We start from the raw sequence: 24,320 nt of genomic DNA, 5'->3' as shown, positions 1-24,320 counted from the left end.
GTATAAAGTCTAGCATTATGCCATTGTTTATTAGAAACAATTTAAAAATAAAGACGTGGAGAGTGTAAAAACTTAAAAGAATTTTCATGCACATATTAACCAAATTAAGTTAGTGTAATCTTTTTAATATCTGATGACAAAGACTTTAAGGCACAAAGCATTACTATAAATAAGGAATATTTTGTAATGATAAAAGGCAAATCACTAGAAGATATGACAATCTTAAATGTGTATGCATCCACTAACAGAACTTCAAATACAGAGGAGAAAATATAGAAATAGACAAATCTACAATTACCAGTAGGGATACTTTTAGCCCACTTCTCTCAGTAGTAACAGAAAGAGTAGAAAATAAATCCTGCAGGATCAGGAGACTTTCAATACATAATTAACAAACTTGATATAATAGGTATACAAAGAGAAGGGATAAACCCAAAAGTGGATAAATTCACTTGGTTCATCTGCGTATGGACTACTACCAAAGTCTACCTTATGATGAGCCAAAGAGAAAGCCCCAACAAATTTCACACGGTTTTAATTAAAAAGAGTATATTTTCTCTAGACCTTATATAATTAAGCTGGAAGTCAATAGCATTAAATATAACTAGAAAAACTCCAATTGCCTGGTACAGTTCTGACTCTGATCCCACATCTGACACCAACTAAGATTCTGCACCCAATTTCAATGTGTGTTTGGGGGGTTCCTTACACCTCCAAGAAATTCTCCTACACCAGCTGGGTGTTCTACAATTCAACTCAATTCTAATACTATCTGCAGACAGTGTCAGATCCCAGAGGTTAAGGGCTCAGCCCAACATGACTGCTCTCCCCTCTTTCAGATACCAATCACAAGTCCAGGTTGTCACCTGTGCTTCTGACCAACAAGCTATAGGTTAGAGGTTCCAATGACCCCCTACTTAGGTTCAGTTAATTTGTCAGAACAGCCCACAGAACTCGGATAAACATTTTACTTACTAAATTACCAGCTTATTATAAAAGGATATGACTCAGGAACAGCCAGATGGAAGAAATGCACAGGGCAAGATACGTGGGAAAGGTGCAGAGCTTCCATGCCCTCTTCATGTGTATCTCTCTCCCTGCATCTCTACGTGTTCACCAACCCAGAAGCTCTTCAAACTTCACCCTTTTGGTGTTTTATGAAGGCTTCATTACTTAGACATGATTCATTAAATTATTAGCCATTGGTGACTGAACTCAATTTCCAGTCCCTCTTCCCTCCACGGAGGTAGGGGGCAAGGGAGGATGAAAATTCCTACCCTCTAATCACATGGTTTGCTCCACTGGCAACCAGCATCCTTCCCTAGGTGGTTTCGAAAAGTCACCTCATTAATGGAACAAAGGACAACTTTATTGCTCTCATCACTTTAAAAATTCCAAGGCTTTTAGTAGCTCTGTGACAGGAACAAGGTTAAAGCTCAAATATATATGTCTTATTATAAATCACAATATCACAACTGGAAATAAAATATATATTTCTAAATAATATATATGTCAAGGAGAAATCAAAACAGAAATTAAGAAATAATTTGAATTGAAACACAAATAACTACAATATATGTATATTACATAGTAGTCAACTAAAGCAGTGTTTTAAGGAAAATGTATAGTCTCATATACCTATGTTAAAAAAAAGAAGACTGAAGATGCACTGATTTAACTTTATATGTCATGAATTTAAGAAAAGGAATAGCTCAAAACTCTACGAGACTTGGGGTAACTTAATTCTCAAACCTGACAAGGGCATTACACCCCCCAAATTTTCCTATCTATTTCTTTTATGAAAGTAGATATTGTAAAAAATAAATAAACAATAACCTCAATTAAATAGAGTTGTGAGACCAGAAGGAAGAGTTCTCACACCCTGAATGATAGCAGAACTCAACAGGAAGAAGAAAGGTCCTTCTTCTTTCTTGGCAGCAACTTAGCTAATGAAACACCATGGACTCTTTGTTTAGTATGGCCCACCCAACTTCCTTTTCCTATCTACAAAAGAGTTCTCCTTCCCTGTGTGTGGGAGCTTGCACATGGCTTGCCATGGTTGCAGACTCTGAGCTGCAATTCTTTGCTGATCCCAAATAAACCCAATTTAGCTAGAGAAAAAACTGGCAGTATATTTGTTTCAGGTCAACAATATTCTTAAAATGTTTGTAAAGAAAATAAATTTCGGCATGTTTTGTAGACAATAATGCATCCTCATGATCAAATGGTTTATATTTTAGGTATTTCTAAATTATCAGAAGAGCAATCTCTATAATTCACATTAACAGAGTACCTGAGAAAATCATATCTCAATAAACACAAAAATTATTTCACCAAAGTCTACATTTATTAATAAAATTGCTTGGTCTACATGGAAGAGAGGGGGATTTTCTTAATATAATCAAGTATATCTAGAAAAAAAAATGACCTAAAATGCCCCACAGGAAATATCATACATAATGGTGAGCTGTATGAGACTTTCTAAGGATATTGATGAAGAGACAAAAATGGCACCCTGTCACTACTCCTTATGAACATGTTACTAGATGTGCTAGACTGAATAAAATTAGAAATAAAATGGTATAAGAATAAAGATGGAAGAAATAAAACTGCTATTATTCACAAGTGGCATTATACTATACCTAGAAAATATAAATTAACAGAATAACTAAGTTAATAGAGCAAGGTTGCTGATTACATGGTCAGTATTCCATGCTCATTATCTAACTACCAGTAACAAGCAGGTAAAAATGAAATTGAAAATTCATTTCATTTACATTAGTATCAAACATAACATTTCACAATATATAAATATATCAAATCATTGTTATACACCTGAAACTAATGTATTATATATCAGTTATATCTCAATTTAAATAAAAAAGAAACCAGCTGAAACTTTGCCAACAGTATAAGCTGGTGGGAAAGACTTGGGTCTGCAAGGATTCCAATCATAAAAATAAATGACTTAGGCCTACATCCCACTCCTAAGATTGCTAAGAAAGCAGTAGTAGAGGAAATACTTCGGTAAGTAGAAAGAATGTAATTAAATCTTGATCTTTCTCATGGTGCTTGGATTCCTGGGCCCTGCTGAAGTTGAATCCAAGGGCAAACCAAAATGTTCTAAACTATAGCCCATCACCTTCTAATTTAAACACTGACCCACCCCCCCAATTCAAACATTGACAAGATCACAGAGTTTAGTCCTTTGCAAGAGGTCAGGAGTTGTGTTAAGTACCAGTGAACTCAAATACGGCAATGGAAAGTTAAGCGAGGAACTGAGCATTCACAATCCTTCACAACTTGAGTTGAGATGGTGTTGGGCTACAGCTTTAATTAGAGTTTTATTTAGTTTAAATTAGAACATATTTGAAAACATAATAACTGAAAACTCTCCTAACCTGGGAAAGAAAATAGATAGGCAGGATCAGGAAGCACTGAGTCCCAAATAAGATCAACCAAGAGAAGACCACACCAAGACACATTGCAATTAAAATGGCAAATATTAAAGGAAAGAACATTAAAAGCAGAAAGGAATAGCAACAAGTTATATACAAGGGAACTCCCATCAGGCTATCAGCTGACTCTGTAGGCCACAAAGGAGTGGCATAATATATTTAATGTAATAAAAGAAAAAACCCTAAAACAAAGACTATGCAGCAAGGCTATAATTCAGATTTGAAGGGGAGATCAAAAGTTTTACAGTCAAGCAAAAGCTAAGAGAGTTCAGTACCACAAAACTGGCTTTATGAAAAATGTTAAAGGGACTTCTCTAAGCAGAAAAAAAAGACAATTTGAAATATGAATATTATGAAAAGAAAAATCTCATTGGTGAAAGCAAACACACAGTAAAATAACAGATCAACCACTTATAAAGCTAGTAAAAAGGTTTAACAAAAAAAGTAGTAAAATCATCTATAACATCAACATAAAACATGAAAGGCTGAGTAAAAACATAGTGCTTTTAGAATGTGATACAACTTAAGCAACCCACAACTTAAAATAGCCTGTTATATAAATAGGTTATTATATATGAATCTCAAGGTAACCACAAACCAAAAATCTGTAACAGATACACAAAAAATAAACAGAAAGGAATACAGACATAACACGAAAGAAAGTCATAAGCTCATGGTAGAAGAGAAGAAAAGAAAAGAGGAACAGAGAGAACTACAGAAACAACCCGAAAATAATTAACAAAATGACAATAAGTACATAACTATTAATAATTACTTTAAATATAAAGGGACAAAATGGTCCAATCAAAAGACAAATTGGCTAAATGGATTAAAAAACAAGACCCATATATATGCTGCCTACAAGAGACTCAATTCAGACCTAAGGACACACACAGACTGAAAGTGAAAGCATGGAACAAGGTATTCCATGAAAATGTAAGTAAAAAAAAAGGCCAGGGTAGCAACACTTATATATACAAAATAGACTTTAAAACAAAGTCTGTACCAAGAGACAAAAAAGGACATTAAAAAATAAAGAGATCAATCCAAGAAGATATGATTGTACATATATATGCACCCAACATAGGAGCACGTAAATACATACAGAAAATATTAACAGACATAAAGGGAAAAGTTGTCAGTAACATAGTCATAGGGATTTTAACATCCCACTTATATCAATGGAAGATCTTACAGACAGAAAATAAGAAAACACTTGTCTTAAATGACACATTAGATCAGATAGAGTTGATATATATAGAACATTCCATTGAAAAGCAGCAGAATACACATTCTTTTCAAGTGCACATGGGACATTCTCCAGGACAGATCACATTTTAGGCCACAAAAAAGTTTCATTAAATTTAAGAAGACTGGGCTTCCCTGGTGGCACAGCAGTTGAGAGTCCACCTGCCAATGCAGAGGACACGGGTTCGTGCCCTGGTCCGGGAAGATCCCACATGCCGCGGAGCGGCTGGGCCCGTGAGCCATGGCCGCTGAGCCTGCGCGTCCGGAGCCTGTGCTCCACAATGGGAGAGGCCACAACAGTGAGAGGCCTGCATACTGCAAAAAAAAAAAAAATTAAGAAGACTGAAATCATATCAAGCCTCTTTTCTGACCACAATGCTATGAGACTAAAAATCAGCTATAAGAAAAAAAAAACTGCAAAAAACACAAACGTGTGGAGGATAAACAATATGCTACTAAGCAACTAGTGAGTCACTGAAGAAATCAAAGAGGAAATAAAAAAATACCTGGGACAAATGAAAACAAAACCATAATGTTCCAAAATCTATGGAATGCAGCAAAAACAGTTCAAAGATGGAAATTTATAGTGATACAAGCCTGCCCCAGGAAACAAGAAAAATCTCAAATTAAAAACCTAACCTTACACATAAAGAAATTAGAAAAAGAAGAAAAAACAAAATCCAAAGTTAGTAGAAGGCAAGAAATAAAAAAGACCAGAGCAGAAATAAATGAAATAGAGACTAAGAAACAATAGAAAAGATCAATGAAACTACAAGCCAGTTCTTTGAAAAAATAAACAAAATTTATAAACTTTTAGCCAGACTCATCAAGAAAAAAGAGAAAACCCAAATCAATAAGATCAGAAATGAAAAAGGAGAAGTTAACAACCAAAACAACAGAAATACAAAGAATCAGAAAAGATTACTACAAACAATTATATGCCAATAAAATGGACAACCTAGAAGAAATGGACAAATTCTTAGATATGTACAATCTCCTAACTGAAGCAGGAATAGAAAATATGAACCGACCATTTACCAGTAATGAAATTGAATCAGTAATAAAAAAAAAAAACACCCAACAAACAAAAGCCCAGGACCAGACGGCTTCACAGAATTCTATAAAACATTTTAAAACAATTAACACTTATTCTTCTCAAACTATTCCAAAAAATACCAAAGGAAGGAACACTTCCAAACTCATTCTACAAGACCATCATCATCCTGTTACCAAAACCAGACAAAGATATCACAAATAAAGAAAATTACAGGCCAATATCACTGAAGAACATAGATGCAAAATTCCTCAACAAAATATTAGTAAACAAAATTTAACAACACATTAAAAGGATCATACACCATGATCAAGTGGGATCTAACCCAAGGATGCAAGAATGGTTTGATATTTGCAAATAAATCAATGTGATACACCAACATTAACAAATTGAAGAATAAAAATCACATGATCATCACAATAAATGCAGAAAAATCTTTTGACAAATTCAACATCCATTTATGATAAAAAAAAAAACCTCTCCCCAAGTGGGTATAGAGTGAACATACCTCAACATAATAAAACCCATATATGACAAGCCCACATAAATTATAATCAACAGTGAAAAGCTGAAATTATTTCCTCTAAGATCACGAACAAGACAAGGATACTCTCACCATTTTCATTCAACATAGTATTGGAAGTCCTAGCCACAGCAATCACTAACAACAAACTATCAGAAGGAGAAATTAAGAAAACAATTCCATTTGCAATCATATAAAAAACAAAATACCTAAGAATAAATCTAAGTAGGTAAAAGTAACTGTACTTTGAAAACTATAAGAGAGTGAGAAAAGAAATTAAAGATGGCAGAAACAGTTGGAAAGCTATACTGTTCTCATGGATTGGAAGAATTAATATTGTTAAAATGATGATACTCCCCAAGACAATCTACAGATTCAATGTAATCCCTATCAAAATGCCAACAGAATTTTTCACGTAACTACAACATCTAATTCTAAAATTTGTATGAAAACACAAAAGATCCCAAATAGCAAAAACCATCTTAAAAATAAGAACAAAACTGGAGATATCACACCCCATGATTTTAAACTATACTACAAAATTACAGTAATCAAAACAGTACAGTACTGGCACAAAAACAGATACATAGATCAATGAAAAAGAATAGACAGCCCAGAAATGAATCCACGCTTATATAGGCAATTAATCTATGACAAAGAAGGCAAGAATATGCAATGGGGGAAAGACAGCCTCTTCAATAAATGGTGTTGGGAAGACCAGGAAGCTACATGCAAAAGAATCAAACTGGTAAAAGAATCACACCATATATAAAAATAAACTCAAAATGGATTAAAGACTTAAATGTAAGAACTGAAATCATAAAACTTCTAGAAGGAAACATAGGCAGTACACTCTTTGACATTGGTTTTAGAAATATTTTTTGGATCTGTCTCCTCAGGCAAGGGCAACTATTTCACTTAGTGTAATATCTTCAAGGTTTCACCATGTTGTAGCATGTGTCAGAATTTTATTCCTTTTAAAGTCTGAATAATTTTCTGTTTTATGTATACTCCACATTTTGTTTATCCATTCATCTTTTGATAGACATTTTTATTTTTCTACATTAGGGTCTTTTTTTTTAATCTAACAAATATTTAAAAGGATATGTGAGGTAGTCAGCCAAAATGACCCCAGAGATTAAGTGAAAGATCAGACGGGTGAAAGTCCTGTCATAGGTCTTGATGACATCATATAGAAATAGAGTGTGGTCACAGGGACCAAGTTCAAGCCACCAGAAATACCTTCCCTGGTTCCTGATTTCACAGAAGAGAGACAAGATATTTGTGTGAATATTGACCAACAAAGACTGATCCAGTCCTTTAGGAGATTTTGCCTGTGTGGATACTTTGACTCTCAACCTAAGGAGTCAAATTTCTTGGGGATTGCTCTAGTCCTCATGCAGGGTTATTATTACACAAAAATGGTGTTTGCTGAGCCAAGAAATGGGAAGAACTGGTTATATTTACTCTTGTTTCTAAGAATAATTGTGGTTCCTGGGACATATCTGTCAGACCTGCTAAGAGCTAACATTAGGCAGCATCAACTCTTGGCCAAAAAGAGAGTCCAATCCACCATGTATGGCCCAGCTGAATCCAGGTCCCCTCAGAAGCAAAGTAAATTTTAGAAATCAATAATATTAATGTCATTTTTGAGTACTTACTATGCACCAGGCACTCTATAACAGCTATATCTAATTATCACAAGAGCCTTGTGAAGTAGGGATACTGTCTGGCATATTGTAAGTACTCAATAAATACTACCTAGTAAGTAAAGAGAAAGAGGGAGAGGGAGAAGGAGGGGGAGGGAGAGAGAAACAGAGTGTGGTCAGCAGACAAGGGTGTCTCGTTAGGAATATTCAGGAACTTCAACATGAGATCAAGAAACAGCTATTATGTCCTGGCACTGGTGGGCACCATTTTTGACATACATCATCTACCCTGCTAGCACTGCTCACCCCACCCTGGTGTTCCCCTGCAGACTTGCCCATCCTGACCAGCACCTCTCCAAAGCAGCTGCCCCCCCCCCGACACATCCAGTGGGCGGCCAAAGTGGCTCCTGCCCCACCACATCCGGTGGGTGGCCACAGCTGGAACAGGCACCGCCTCCAAAGAAATTCTTGCTTTGCACACACAGCAGACAGCCTAGACCTGTCAAGTGCCTCTCCAAAGCAGCTCTTACCTTTCATACCTAGCAGGCAACCTTGCCAGAGACTGGGTCCCCTCCAAAGTGGCTCCCACCCCACCCAGGGCACCCAAATAAAAACCACCTTGAGACAAATGAAAATGGAAATCCAACCTGCCAAAACCTATGGAACACAGCAAAAGCATTTCTAAGAGGAAAGTTTATAGCGATACAGACCTACCTCAAAAAATAAGAAAAATCGCAAGTAAACAATCTACACTTAAAGGAATTAGAAAAACAAAAACAAACCAAGCCCAAAGTTAGTAGAAGGAAGGAAACAATAAGGATCAGAGAAAAAATAAAAGAAATAGATACTAAAAGAAAACAATAGAAAATATTAATGAAACTAAGAGCTGGTTCTTTGTTTATCTGAAAAGATTTTAAAAACTGACAAATCTCTAGCCAGACTCATGAAGGAAAAAAGAGAAAAGGCTCAAATAGTAAAATCAGAAATGAAGAGAAGTTATAACTGATACAACAGAAACATAAAAAATCATAAGAGACTGCTGCAAAAAATTATACACCAACAAATTGGAAAACCTAAAAGAAATGGATAAATTTCTAGAAACATACAAATTCCAAAACTGAATCAGGAAGAAATAGAAAATCTGAAGAGACCAATTACTAGTAATGAAAATGAATCAGTAATCAAAACAATCCCAACAAACAGCTAGGACCAGATAACTTCACAGGTGAATTCTAAAAACATTTTAAGAAGTGTTAATACCTATACGCCTCAAACTATTCCATAAAACTGAAGAGAAAGAAAAATTTTCAAACTCATTCTACAAGGCCAGCATTATCCTGATACCAAAACCAAAGACAATACTATATATATATATATATATATCCAGTATTTTTGATGACATTGATGCAAAATTACTCATCCCAATATTAGCAAACAAAATTCAGCAATACACTAAAAGAATCATACACCAAGGTTAAAGTGGGATTTATTCCAGGGATGTAAGTATGGTTCAATATCTGCAAATCAATCATTGTGATATACCAGATTAACAAAACGAAGGTTAAAAATCATATGATCATCTCAATAGATTCCTGTGTGATACTATACACAGGAAACCGTAAAGACTCCACCAAAAAACTATTAGAACTAATAAATGAACTCAGTAAATTTGAAGAATACGAAATTAAGAGAGAGAAATCTGTTGCATTTCTATACACTGATAATGAACTAACAGAAAGAGGAATTAAGAAAACAATCCCACTTACAATCGCATCAAAATGAATAAAATACAAGACTGATGTCAGTATCTTGGTGGCATGAGATGTTCCCATTGTCTCACCCCTTCTATCTACAACCAGTAAAACATCCATAACTCAACCAAAGTACCTGTGCCCAACACACCAGGTCATGAGAAAATCCTGCACATCATATATCTAAAGGTGGGTGAACTGGATCACACAGAGGAGGTGGGACCATAGAACAATGGAGGTAGTGCTTGTAATCCAAGACCCCCAGCAACGGTGGCTGAACCTGCAATCCCAGAGAGCTGGGCAGCTTCAGGGGAGGCACCACACTGACCTCACAGCCAAAGTGGTACCTGTAGCCATGGGGAACTTGACAGCAGTGGCAGTGGAGCCTGCCAACTTTGTCCCTCCAGTTGTGGAGGTGCCCATGACTCCACCCCCTCCTGCTTACAGTGGCAGAGCCTGTGAACCTGACAACCCTGCTCACGGCTGAGACACCTGCAATACTGGCTCCCCCTCCTTCTCTTCCTCCCCTTGCAGTGGCAGAGTCTGTGACCCAGGAGACCCCAGAAAAGGTGGAAAACACCCACCAGCTTGGTGCCCCAGGCAGTGACACCTGTGACACCAGCAGCAGCGAGGCACCAATGATCTGGTATCACAAGCAGCAAGGAGGGCACCAGGCAACACATCTGACAAAGGTGGTAGAGGGTAAAAGATGCCAATTCTAAAATATAACCACAGGCAGCGCAGGTATGAGAAAATAAAAGCTTGTGCTATAGCACCACCTACCGGAAAACAAAAAAGGCATCCAATTACTAATCTGTTGAGTCAGTATAATCAAGTTTAAAAAAACAGATATATTTAAGAAGAGCACTGTTCACTACTTCAAATATGACAGTTCTCCAGGAACCAAATTTAAACTCATGGAATATTGCGATCTGAGAGAGAATTCAAAATAGCTGTCATGAAAAAAATCAAAGAGCTACAAGAAAACTCAGAAAGGCTGTTCAAGGAGAATATTAGTAAGCAGAAGTAATACATTACTAAAGAGATTGAAATTCTAAAAGAGAACCAAACAGAAATTTGGGAGCTGAAGAATTCAATAACTGAGATGAAGAATGCACTAGAAAACAATGGAAATATTGCATACCATATGGAAGAGAGAACTAGCGATCTAAAAGATAGAAATCTAGAAATTATACAGGTAGTAGAGGAGAGAGAATTAAGATCCAAAAAACATGAAGAAATTCTATGAGAACAATCCAACTCTATTAGGAAGGGTAACATTAGTATGCAAGGAGAAGGGAGGGAGAAGGGGGCAGAAAGATTATTTAAAGAAGTAACAGGTGAGGGCTTCCCTGGTGGCGCAGTAGTTGAGAGTCCGCCTGCTGATGCAGGGGACACAGGTTCATGCCCCGGTCCAGGAAGATCCCACATGCCGTGGAGCGGCTAGGTCCGTGAGTCATGGCCGCTGAGCTTGCGCGTCCGGAGCCTGTGCTCCGCAACGGGAGAGGCCACAACAGTGACAGGCCCGTGTACCGCAAAAAAAAAAAGAAAGTAACAGGTGAGAACTTCCTAATCCTGGGGAAGAAACTAGATATACAAGTCCATGAAGCTACAAAAACAACTAATTACCTCAATGCAAAAAGACCTTCTCCAAGACATATTAACAACTGTTAAAGTCAATGGCAAAGGCACATTAAATGAAAAACTGTCAGGGACAAAGGAAAAAATTTAAAGGCAGCCCGGAAAAAAAGGGTGGCAACCTACGAATAAATCACCATTGGGCTATCAGCTGATTTCTCTGCAGAAGCTCTATAGGCTAGGAGAGAGTGTGGTTCCATGCTTAAATTATTGAAAGATAAAAGCTGTCAGCCAAGAATATCCAGCAAAGTTATTCAGATATGAAAGAGAAATAAAAGCTAAGGGAGCTTATCAACACTAGACCTGCCTTACAGAGATAAACAATTGTTAAAAAGAGCTCTTCTACCAGAAAGGAAAAGGCAAAAGTACACAAAACTTTTGAGTAAGTTGATAAATAGACAGAAATAGAAAATTGCAACTCTAACAGGTTATTAAACAATTATAGCACGAAGGCTAAAGGGTATAGACAGTAAAAATCACTACAGCTGCTTCAATTTGATAGCAAACTCACAATATAAAAAGGAATAATTTGAGACAACAAAAACCCAACAGGGGAGGTCAAAAAGGATGGAACTCACATAGGCAAATGAAGATAAAACACTATCACGACAGGAAAAGGACTATTTTATCTATGAGATATTTTATACAAACCTCATGGTAACCACAAAATATAAATCTAGAGCAGAAACACAAAATGTAAAAAAAAAAAAAAAAAGACAACACTAAGAAGAACATCATAGAAAACCACCAAACTAAAATGGCAGACAGAAACACAGGGGGAAAAATGGAGATATAGAGCAACCAGAAAAAAAACAAAAGATAAATTGGCAGTTCTAAACTGTCATTTATCAATAATCACCCTAAATGTAAGTGAACTGAATTCACCAATCAGAAGACAGAGTGGCTGAATGAATTAAAAAACAAGACCCAACTATATGCTGTCTGGAGGAGACGCATCTCAGTTCTATAGACAATCATAGGCTCAAAGTGAACAGGTAGAAGACAATACTCCAAGCAAATGGCAACCAAAAGTAAATGGCTGTAGCCATGCTCATGTCTGACAAAATAGGCTTTAAGCCAATAAAGGTAACAAGAGACAAAGATGGACATTATATAATGACAAAGGGGAAAATTCATTAAGAATGCATAACAGCTATTTTAATATATGTGCACTTAACACAGGAGCAACAAAATATATAAAGCAATTATTAACAAACCTATAGAGAAAAACTGACAGCAACACAATAATAGTAGGGGACTTTAATACACCACTTACATCAATGGATAGATCTTCCAGACAGAAAGTCAACAAGGAAACAGCAGCCTTAAATGAAACATTAGACCAGATGGACATAATAAATTTGCATTGAACATTCCACCCCAATGCAGCAGAATGCACATTCTTCCCTCTCAAGGACAGACCATAAATTGGGACACAAAACAAGCCTCAATAAATTTAAGAAGATTGAAATCATATCAAGCATATTTTCCAATCACAATGGTATGAAACTAGAAATCAATTGCAAGAAGAAAGCTGGAAAAATAATAAATATGTGGAGACTGAAAAACATGCTACTGAACAACTATTGGGTCAATGAAGAAATCAAAGGAGAAATTTTTAAAATACCTGAAGACAAATATAAAGGAAAATGTGATATAGCAAAATCCATGAGATACAACAAAAGCAGTACTAAGAAGGAAGCTTAGAGCAAAACAGAAAAACCGAGAAACAAGAAAAATCTCAAATAAATAGTACAACCTTACACCTAAAGAAACTAGAAAAAGAACAAACAAAGGCCAAAGGTGGCAGAAAAATAAAGTTCATAGTGGAAATAAATAAAATAGACACTTAAAAGACAACAGAAAATATCAATGAAACTAAGAGCTGATTCTTTGAAAAGATAAACCAAGTTGACAAAACTTTAGCTAAACTCACTAAAAGGAGAGAAGGCACTGAGAAGTAAAATCAGAAACAAAAGAGGAGAAATAATAATGGATTCCACAGATATACAAAGGTTTGTAAGAAAATATAATGAACAGCTGTAAGCCAACAGATTGGACATATGACTGGTGTCCTAATTAAAGAGACAATTTTGGACCAGGAGAGAGCATCATATGAAAACTGAATCATGCTGCCTCAAGGCAGGGAACTACCAGAAGCTAGGAGAGAAGCCTAGAATAGATCCTTCCCTAGTGGCTTCAGAAAGAATAAGACCCTGTGGACACTGACACTGGACTTCCAGTCTCCAGAACTGTCAGGCAATGAATTTCTGTTTTATCACTCATTTTGCCTTCTTTGCTAGAACAGCCCTAGAAAACTAATAGAAAGATGAACAAAGTCATAGCCAAATTTGGTCGTTTAAAAAAGTAGCTGTGATGAAAGCCAGAGAGAAAGTGAAATTTTGTACTGGAATATATTGTATTGGAAATAGTACAGATGTGGACGTCCTAAGGTGGAAAGGCAATAGAAAGACACCAGCAGACACCAGACTTACAGACGTTGCCAACCTCCTCTTTGTCCCATGCATAAACTCTCAAGGATAATAAATACCTAATCTTGCTTCCTTGGTCTACCCAGGCCAACTTGCTAATTACCATTAACTTATAATATCAATTTTTAAATGCCAGCTAGTCAATTTACCTACTAAATTTATTCCCATGCTGTTCTTTACTCATTTCTTCCTCTAAATTTAGCTTTCATTTTTTTCTTTTCTTTTTTTTTTTGCGGTACGCAGGCCTCTCACGGTTGTGGCCTCTCCCGTTGCAGAGCACAGGCTCCGGACGCGCGGGCTCAGCGGCCATGGCTCACGGGCCCAGCCGCTCTGCGGCATGTGGGATCTTCCCGGACCGGGGCACGAACCCGTGTCCCCTGCATCGGCAGGCGGACTCTCAACCACTGCGCCACTAGGGAAGCCCTAGCTTGCCTTTTTAATGACAAAGTTTCCACAAGAGATGAACTGTATGTGCACACATGAAGTGCCTCTGAGTTATTCATTGACCTATAAAGAAATAATAGTATGATCAAAATTACTGAAACTAAAGTGCTTATACTGTATGTTGGGAGCTCAGGGGTTGCAGATAAGGAATGTAGTCAGATTTATCCAGATTGAAAAGTAATTAGAATTAAAGTTTGATGGAGATGGTGGAGCCACAATGAGGAGAGACTCTAGCCAGTTGTTATGGTCTATAGTACTAGGAGAATCTTGTTGCTAAGCAGCTACATCTAGAATTTAATCAAATTAGAGACAAAACAGAAAGGGGTTTAGATTTCTCTTTGTCATGTGAGCTCTGGAATAAAAACTTTGTTCACAGAAATAGGCAGTACAAACTCTATGAATATGGCTATAGCTAGAAAGGACCATGGGAATTACTAATTCATCTGGTAAGTCATTCAAAGAATTTAACTGTAAAGGACCCAAGCACTAGCATTTGTGTATGTCTGAAAACACACACACACACACACACACACACACACACACACACACCCCAAGAGTCTTTACCAAGTATTCAGATCTTGAGAGGGAACTATGACATTTATTATTTCATATTCTACTCTAATTTGCTTGGTTGAGAGCCACAAAGTTATGTTACTCATATTCTGGATAACAGTGAATTAAGCTACAAACGAAAGAGAGGGACATGGTAACTAGGGTACAGAGATTGATGACTTTGATGAAACTGTAGGGAGATAAAAAGAATTTGTAAAAGATGATGTACAACAGTCTACTTGGCAGCCTCTGTACCACTGTACACTATAGCATGTTATTAGTGATAACGTTATATTCTCTCAGGAGGTGTAGCCTCTGTAGTCATTGTATAAATAACGTAATAGGGGCAAATGTAGTATTGCCTTAGTATTCTTTGGAGTTTGTTTTCCTATTACCTGCTTGCAAGCTGAGATCTTAGGAATTAATTCTGATGATATCATGCTGTTTCAGTTTACTCTCAACAGTACTCTATTATTCATAAATAATTCTTTTTTTATCACAATAACAATTCATACTGCATAACAATTACCAAATATATATCAAGAGAGACATGGAGAGTAAACCCTTGTATTAGGATTATACTAATAATCCTAAGAGGTATTGGCTTCAAAATGTTCATTTAGTGACCTTGCTGTCTTCTCCTGGGCTCTTAACATTTTGTGAAACAGTCTTCCTATTTAGTCCTAGAAAAGTACCCAAGTACCCTAGGAACTCAGGTCACTTTAATGGTAACGATAACGTTTGGCATGAAACAAGTCTCCCACCAAGTAACTGCAACAATAAAACAAACACAAGGTAACATACCAGATCCTGTGTTAAACATCACAAAATGGAGAATTACTGGAATTACAGTTGAAACTAACATTTTTGAAATTTAATAAAAACAACGTGAAAAAACAAAGATAATGTAGCTTTCAACTGAGGGCACTATGCATTGATGAATAAATTTAGAATCAGAAAGTTAAGGAAAATGTGGACAACATATCTCAAATTACTACAAGCATAGTGTGTTGAAATAAAATATCTGTTCAGGACTTCATCCTAAAGTATCAGGCTATGTCATCCCAACTGGTAGTTTCCTCCTTTTATGCATTCCCCTGCAAGTACTCAATTTATTTTCCCAGCAGTGTTGGCAGTTTGTTGTAGGAATGGAGAAAGCAAGCAAAACTCTAGTTTGAGTTGAGGATTTTAGGTGACAGTGATTGAAATGATGGAGTCTAGAACTAGCTGTGAAGGTTAAAAGTAAGATGAACAAAACCTAAAATGTGCAGTAAATCACAGAAAGAATATTTAAGTCCTTTATTAACTTGAAGAGTAGATATATTAAGAATAATAGCTATGATTAAGTTTTATATGTAAGCATGAATGTAGTCATGGGTTCTAATAAGATAAAGTTCACAGTTAGAGGTGAATGGCTACACATTGTTGAAACTGAGTTCCAAAGGTAAAATAACCTGAGTGTTCCGTGGGTTGTCCACATGCTTGCTTAAAACAAGAGACAGCGATAATTATCGCTGGAGAATAAATTAGTAAATCAGATGCCCAGACTCTGAGGCTTCCATAGGATTGACTGAGAGTGGGTATAAGAGTGAAAAAGAAAGATAGTGGTGTAATGAGATGGCTACTTGTTTAGTGGACTGAAAGTGGTTTAGGTAATCCAAGCAAATTGCAACCAGAGATCCAGTGTGTACGGCATATGGGAATTCTGAGAATGAAAATTTTCCTCTTTGCTGGGCTTCACATTGTTGACACGTTTAAAAGAATTAAGTAGGAATAAGGATAGAAGTGTGAGGAGAGAGGAGGTTTTTGTTGCTTTCCATGAAAGTAAGATTCCAAAAGGGAAAGAAAACTGATTCCAGAGAAAAGAGGTCAACGTATGTAGAACCAAGATTTTTAAAAAATTGAGCAGACATGGGTACATGGTCCAGGAGATGATAGGTCCTGAATCAGGCAATTATCACTTTTATATGACATACTATGGAATCTGCCCACTGCCAGGGGCACAGATCCTATCCCTACTGCTTTTCCTCCCATCCTACACAATTACATGTATATCTTTTCTACAGCCTTGTTTGTACAGTAGTCCTTCAGCCAATTTTCAGTAAGTTAATTCAAATAGATATATGCACCCCCAATGTTCATAGCAGCATTATTTACAACAGCCTAAAACCTGTACTTGGATAACTATAAGACACTGATGAAAGAAATGGAAGGCAATACAAACAGATGGAAAGATATATGGTGTCTCTGGACTGGAAGAATTAATATTGTTAAAATGACCATACATCCCAAGGCAATCTACAGATTCAATGCAATCCATATCAAAATACCAATGGTATTTTCACAGAACTTGGACAAATTTCAAAATTTGTAAGGAAACACAGAAGACCTTGATTAGCCTAAAAATCTTTAGAAAGAAATTCAGAGCTGGAGGAATAACAACTCCAAGACTTCAGACTAGACTATGAAGCTACAGTAATCAAAACTGTATGGGAGGCTTCCCTGGTGGCGCAGTGGTTGAGATGTATGGGACGCGGGTTTGTGCCCCGGTCCGGGAGGATCCCACATGCCGTGGAGCAGCTGGGCCCATGGGCCATGGCCGCTTAGCCTGCGCGTCCGGAGCCTGTGCTCCGCAACGGGAGAGGCCACGGCAGTGAGAGGTCCGCGTACCGCAAAAAACAAAACAAAACAAAAAACTGTATGGTACTGGCACAAAAAAAAACAGACAATGGAACAGAACAGAGGGTCCAGAAATAAATCCATGTACTTACAGACAATTAATCTATGACAAAGGATGCAAGAATATACAATGGAGAAAAGACACTCTTTAATAAGTGGTGCGAGAAAAACTGAACAGCTACATGTAAAAGAATGAAATGAGAACATTCTCTAACATCACATACAAAAATAAACTCAAAATGGATCAAAGACCTAAACATATGACTGGATACCATAAAACTCCTAGAGGAAAACAGGCAGAACACTCTTTTTGACATAAATCGTAGCAATATTTTTTTTTGGATCTGTCTCCTAAAGCAAAGGAAATAAAAGCAAAAATAAACAAATGGGACTTAATTAAATTTAAAAGCTTTTGCAAAGCAAATGCATCCACTGACAAAATGAAAAGACAATCTACAGAATGGGAGAAAATATTTTCAAATAATATGACTGATAAGGGGGTAATATCCAAAATATAGAAACAATTCATACAACTGATCAGCAAAAAAAACCCAAAAGCAAAAACCAAACAACCTAATTAAAAAATGTGAAGAATTGAATAGCTATCTTTTCAAACAGAACACTGTGACAGTCAACAGGCACATGAAAAGATGTTCAACACCACTAATCATTAGGGAAATGCAAATCAAAACCACAATATGATATCACCACACACCTGTCAGAATGGCTATTATTAAAAAGAATACAAATAATAAATCGTTGGTCAGGCAGTGGAGAAAAGAGAACCCTCGTACACTGTTGGTGAGAATGTAAATTGGTGCAGCCACTGTGGAAAACAGTATGGCGATTTCTCAAAAAACTAAGTAGCGCATTAAGAGGTACAAACTATTATGTATAAAACAAGCTACAAGTACACAGTGTACAACACAGGGAATATAGCCATTATTTTATAATAACTAAAAATGGAGTATAACCTTTAAAAATTGTGAATCACTATATTGTACACCTGTAACTTATATAATATTATATATCAACTATACCTCAAAAAATAAGTAAATAAAATTTAAAATTAAATACAATTAAAAAGTTTAAATGCATCTTCAAATACTTGTAAGAGTGGTAAAATATTATTCTCCCAACTGGCTTGTTTTCATCACAAAAAAGATCACATTATGTGTTTCAAGCATGCAAATCTCAATTACTTTAGATAAACAAGATAAACCAGAATTAAATGTCTCCATATAATTGTGAATTTCTCCTGAGTGTAGATTTCTATTACTGAATTTTTAAAGAAAAGAAAAAGGAGGACACACAACCCTCTGATAGTGTGAAACAAATGACAAAACATTAAGAAAATTCTCATTATAAACATGCATATTAACTCTTGTTTGTCTTAAAAGTAAGGTGAATAACAAATGTAACCATACAGTGGGCTCTATGTGAAGCCCTTCATATAAATTTTTTCATTTAACTTTCACTACAGCTTCATGGGAAGGTAATTGTTTCCACCTCTTGCATGTAAGGAACCTAAGGTGTAAAGAGGTTTTACTCCTTCCTTAAATAAGTCATGCATTTACTAGGTGAGAGCACTGATATATCTGATTCCAAAGCCTAAGCATTTATTCATCACCTACTACTTTTTTAAATAAAGGACTGTAACACTGGCCTCAAAATGCTAGGCTAAAAAAAAGTAAACCTAAGGGAAATTAGGGGGCAGGAAATAATAAAAAGAAGCAAATATTAATGAAATAGAGGCTAAATAAACAGGACAGAAATGATCAACTGGATGGAAATATATTCATTTTAAAAAAAGCACAACAGGCCAACTTCCAGAAATATAGATGAAAAAGACATAAAACCACCAGTAAAAATATGTCATGAAAAATTATAATATTTTTATATATATAGTGTAGCATATATTTACAGCATTATAAATAAATGCTATGAACAAATTACTTAGATGGAATGTATCATTTTACGTAAAACTATAAATGAATAATATCAATTTGTTAAAGATAAAAATCTGATTGACAAAATGAAATTAATAATAGATGTATTATTTTCCCTATATTTTACCCAAAGACAGCAGTCCCCAAAAGTAAACTGTTAAGTGTTGAACCTTAAGGAACAGATCTTAATTATTAACATGCAGAAATTATTTTATAGGAAAAAACTAAAGGAAAAGGTATTCAACTAATATTATGGGTCTAGTAAAAATCTGGACAAGAACCAATACCAGAAAGAAAGACTGATTTCACAGGGATTGATACAAAAATCATAAATAACAAGTATAACAAATACAGCAAAAATGAGGAAATAACATTTTAAGCAGGGGGGAAATAACATTTTCATAAAGTATGGTTCATTTTTAAAAGGCGAGGGTAGTTTAATACCAGAAAATATAATTTCTTACTGGATTAAAGGAAATAAAACATATGCTCATTCCACTACATGCAAAAAAATAATTAAATAACTTTTAAGCTCTACTGATAATGAAAAGAATTTCTTAGCCAAGTAGGAATAAAAGGAAACTTTCCTAACCTGATAATAAATATTGTGGAGAAACTTAAAATTGAACCCTTTAAAATGAATTTTTCAGAGTTCACAGTGAAATTGGGAATAAAGCAATGTTGTTCTTTATCACCACTTATATTAACTTTTTGTTTGAGGGCCCAGACAAATTAGATTGAGAAGTAAAAACTATGGAACTGGAAAACAAATATAAAAACTGCCATTAAATGTAGTTTACATGAATTTCTACATAAAAAATTCTAATATACAAACAAATTCTAAAAGCTAAAAAGGAAATTTAGAAAATATAAAATATTATAAATAATAAATAAAGGATTCTTACAAATCAATATAAATGACAACCATAAATTGGTTTGTCATATATATTAAAAATCAATGAGTAGAGAAACAAGAACTCACATTAGAGAGAAAGGCAAATGCTTATAACCACTTTGGAAAAGTATTTGGCAATATCGCAAAGCTGGACATATGCATATAAGCCATATATGCTAGTAATTCCAATCCTAGCTATGTACCCATCCAAAATGTGTATTTATATTCTCCAAAAACATGTACGTGACTGTTCATGGCAACACTATCCATTACAGCCAAAAACAGTAAAAACTCAAATATGAGCTATACAGATCTTCCTCAACTTACAATGGAGTTATGTCCTGATACACCTGTTGGAAGTTGAAAATATCATAAGCCCAAAGTGCATCTGATACACCTAACCAAATGAACACTATAGCTTAGCCTAGCCTACCTTAAAACGTGCTCAGAACACTCACATTAGCCTATAGTCAATCAAAATCATGTAACACAAAGCTTATTTTATAAAAAAGTATTGACTATCTCATGTAATTTATTGAATGAAGTGCTGAAAGTGAAAAACAGAATGGTTGTCTGTGTACAGAATGGTGTAAGTGTATTGGTGCCTACTCTCATGATCACATACATGGCTGACTGGGAGCCGCAGCTCGTTGCCACAACATGAGAGAATATCTTACCATGTATCACTAGCCTGGGAAAAGATCAAAATTCAAAGTGCAATTTCTAGTGAATGTGTATTGCTCTCCCACCATTGTAAAGCTGAAAAACTGTCAGGGTGAACCAACAGAAGTCCAGGACCATGCACCCCAACATTCACAGCAACATTATTTACAATAGCCAGGACATGGAAGCAACCTAAATGTCCATCGACAGATGAATGGATAAAGAAGATGTGGTACATATATACACAATGGAACACTACTCAGCTATAAAAAAGAATGAAATAATGCCATCTGCAGCTACGTGTCTGGAACTAGAGATTACCATACTAAGTGAAGTCAGAAAGAGAAAGACAAATACCATATTATATCACTTACATGTGGAATCTAAAATGACACAAATGAACTTATTGCAGCTACAAACTACTATATATTAAATAGACAGGGTCCTACTGTATAGCTCAATATATATATATATATCCAATATCCTGTAATAACCCATAATGAAAAAAAATTTTTTTAATGTATGCATAACTGATTCACTTTGCTGTACACCAGAAACGAACACAACATTGTAAATCAACTATACTTCAATTAAAAAAAAAAAGTCAGGAACCATATGTATAACAAGTGATGTTAGAGTAGTTAATGTCCATATAGAAAAACAAAATATAAGAAAATTAGAATTCCACCTAAGTCATACATAAAATTAATTCCTGGTAGGTTAAAGACTAAAATTTGAGAGACAAAAAAAGACTAAATCTTGGGAGTTTTTTTATAAAAAAAAAAAGTGTGTGTGGGGGGGAAAATATCTGATCAGTCTTGGAGAAGGGAAGCATTTCTTGAAAAAGATGAAAAAGATAAAGTAAAAAGTATAGATGTATAAATTAGACTACATTAAATTAATGCATGTTCAACTAAAGACACCATAAAATTAAAAGGTTAGTCACGTGGGAAGCTGCCACATAGCACAGAGACATCAGCTCAGTGCTTTGTGACCACTAGAGGGGTGGGATATGGAGGGTGGGAGGGAGACCAAGAGGGAGGGGATATGGGGATATATGTATACGTACAGCTGATTCACTTTGTTATACAGCAGCAACTAACACACCATTGTAAAGCAATTATACTCCAATAAAGATGTTTAAAAAAAAAAAAGCTTAGTCACAAAGTAGGACAAAATGTTTGCAAGAATTATGTTATTATTGAGACTATATAGAGCATTCACATACATCAATAAAAAAGACACACAGTCTAATAGAAAATCATCTCCAAGTTTTGGACAGAAATATGCAGAAAGAAAATTCTCATACACTATTCTGAAAGTCTGAACTGATACAACTATTTTGTAGAGTTATTTAGCAATAGCTACTAAAAGTAATGGTTTGCATTCACTTTGGTCTGGCCATTTAAAGTATGTATAGTACATCCGATAAATTGTTGCACATGTGCATATAAAAAAAAGAGTATTTATTACAGAATGTTGTAAAAAATTGGAAACGTTTTTAACTGTCCATTACCTGGAAGGGAATATACACATTTTTGAATACTTATATAATGCAACTTTGGTAAATAAATTAGAGGTGCATGTAGCAGTAAGGTTAAATGTCTGAAATTACAGCATTGTATGGAAACACAAGTTGCCAATAGTTTGTACAGTATTTTGTCATCTATACACAATTTGAAATACACAAAACAAGTCTATACTGTTTCTAAATACATACCAGTGTACCATGGAATAATATGACTCTAAGTCACTATCAAATTCTTAATATTAGTTACTTCTGAAAAGGCAGAACACAGTGTGATGCAGTGAAGTAAGGGAGTGTCAGGGTATAGTACTCTGGAAATTCAACCATCTCTTATATTTGTTTTTAAAAACATGAAGCAATGTGATAAAATGTAGAAACTTCATGGAAATATAGGAGATGCATGTTTTATATACAATCTCTACATTTTCTGATAAATTAAAATAATTTCATCACTTTTTAAAGAAAGTATTCTACTGAGATTTCAAGTAATTATTTGACTCGGGTCAGAAGGAACATAAAATTGTGTTACTGAAAACAACTACAAAAGAAGTAATTATAATTTGGGGTGATATTAAAACAATTTATTTGCATCAGTCCAGCTTCAGTTGTGAAATAGAAAAACTTCTCTACTACATTAAAAGGGAATATTTAATACTAGGAATTGGTTGATTACAAAATTCACAGTAAGGGCTAGAGAAAGAGAGTCTAAGCTTGAGTCTGAAGTGACTCACGGACCATAATCATGAAACTGGGTGTAATAGGCAAGGTCTTTTTGAGAAACAGAACCACGAGGAGATACAAATATGAGTGAACCAGAAAAGAAATTAACATACTCTAGAGCTAGAGAAAATAACAAATGGAATACCTAAACTTTCCGGTTTTTTTGAGGTAGGCCTACCTTTCAGAGTGGACGCGAAACAGCCGCTCTCCTCAGAACTCAGCCCACAGGTTTCCCACCGGAAATTTCACTTCCCGCTCTCGAGTTCTCGCGCTCCTTCACGGCAGAGCTCGCGGGATTGGTTACGTTCAGTACGGAGAGCGAGAGGTCCCAAAATCTGCAGTTGGCAAACTGGAAAACCGAAGAATGAGCGGGAGAGCCTTGGCTGTGGTAACTTCCGGTTGGGAACTCAGCCTGCTTGAGAACAGAGAAGAGCTGGTGTTTGTTCCACGACGAAGGTAGGACAGCCTCAAAAATAAAAATCAAATATCCAGTCTGCCATTGTTTCTACCTCTGAGTAATGGTTGTTCCTTTTCCGAGTCACTCATAATCTCACCTTGACAACCTGTGTTCTCAGCACCAGATTATAAAGTTCACCACAGCCAATTCGCCGTATCTCAAAGTAGGAGAGAAGAGAAAGGAGGAAAAAAGGAGAATGCTGCTTAATTTATAATATATACAAGGATACCTAACACGGGGAAATATGTATGTGTATCAGGCTGAAAGAAGTTCCTTACGTTTCCATTTCTTGTTCTGCGTTCTCCTTCCCCTCAGCCTACGTCTCTGTTGGCTGGGACCTCTACGTCATGGGGTAACTCACTCAGAATTTTTTAAAAAGCCAGTTTTTGCATGATGAAACAGTAGAATTTATGAATTTTACTGCATATTTATTCTTGAGTACACATCTTTTTATTATTTGGGGTGATAAAATGGGAGGATCATGTAAAGCATTTCTGCTGAACACTGAGGTATGATGGTTATCTTAAACAAACAAAGCACTCGTGTGATTGAATTGCAAGCTGAACTAGCTACTTTTTACAGAATTCAGTTTTTACTCGGAAGAACAACAGACAAACAAT

General features: G+C 35.7%; 1 protein-coding gene across 1 annotated transcript in view; it reads left to right on the top strand.

Moving 5' to 3' along the window:
• ADAM29 (ADAM metallopeptidase domain 29) overlaps positions 1 to 23,703 on the top strand; it is a gene marked incomplete at both ends in the record, with an annotated part of 29,105 nt that extends 5,402 nt beyond the window's left edge. Inside the window, 2 exons of the mRNA XM_082656937.1 lie at positions 10,218 to 10,385; positions 23,429 to 23,703. Of these exons, the coding sequence (XP_082513063.1) occupies positions 10,218 to 10,385; positions 23,429 to 23,703 (443 nt within the window). The remainder of the gene's footprint in view (positions 1 to 10,217; positions 10,386 to 23,428) is intronic.
• Between the last annotated feature and the right edge of the window lie 617 nt (positions 23,704 to 24,320).

The sequence above is a fragment of the Grampus griseus genome (assembly GCF_964374135.1).
Source record: "Grampus griseus genome assembly, chromosome: 6".
Classification (NCBI taxonomy): Eukaryota; Metazoa; Chordata; class Mammalia; order Artiodactyla; family Delphinidae; genus Grampus; species Grampus griseus.
This window is presented reverse-complemented; position numbering and strand designations above follow the sequence as displayed.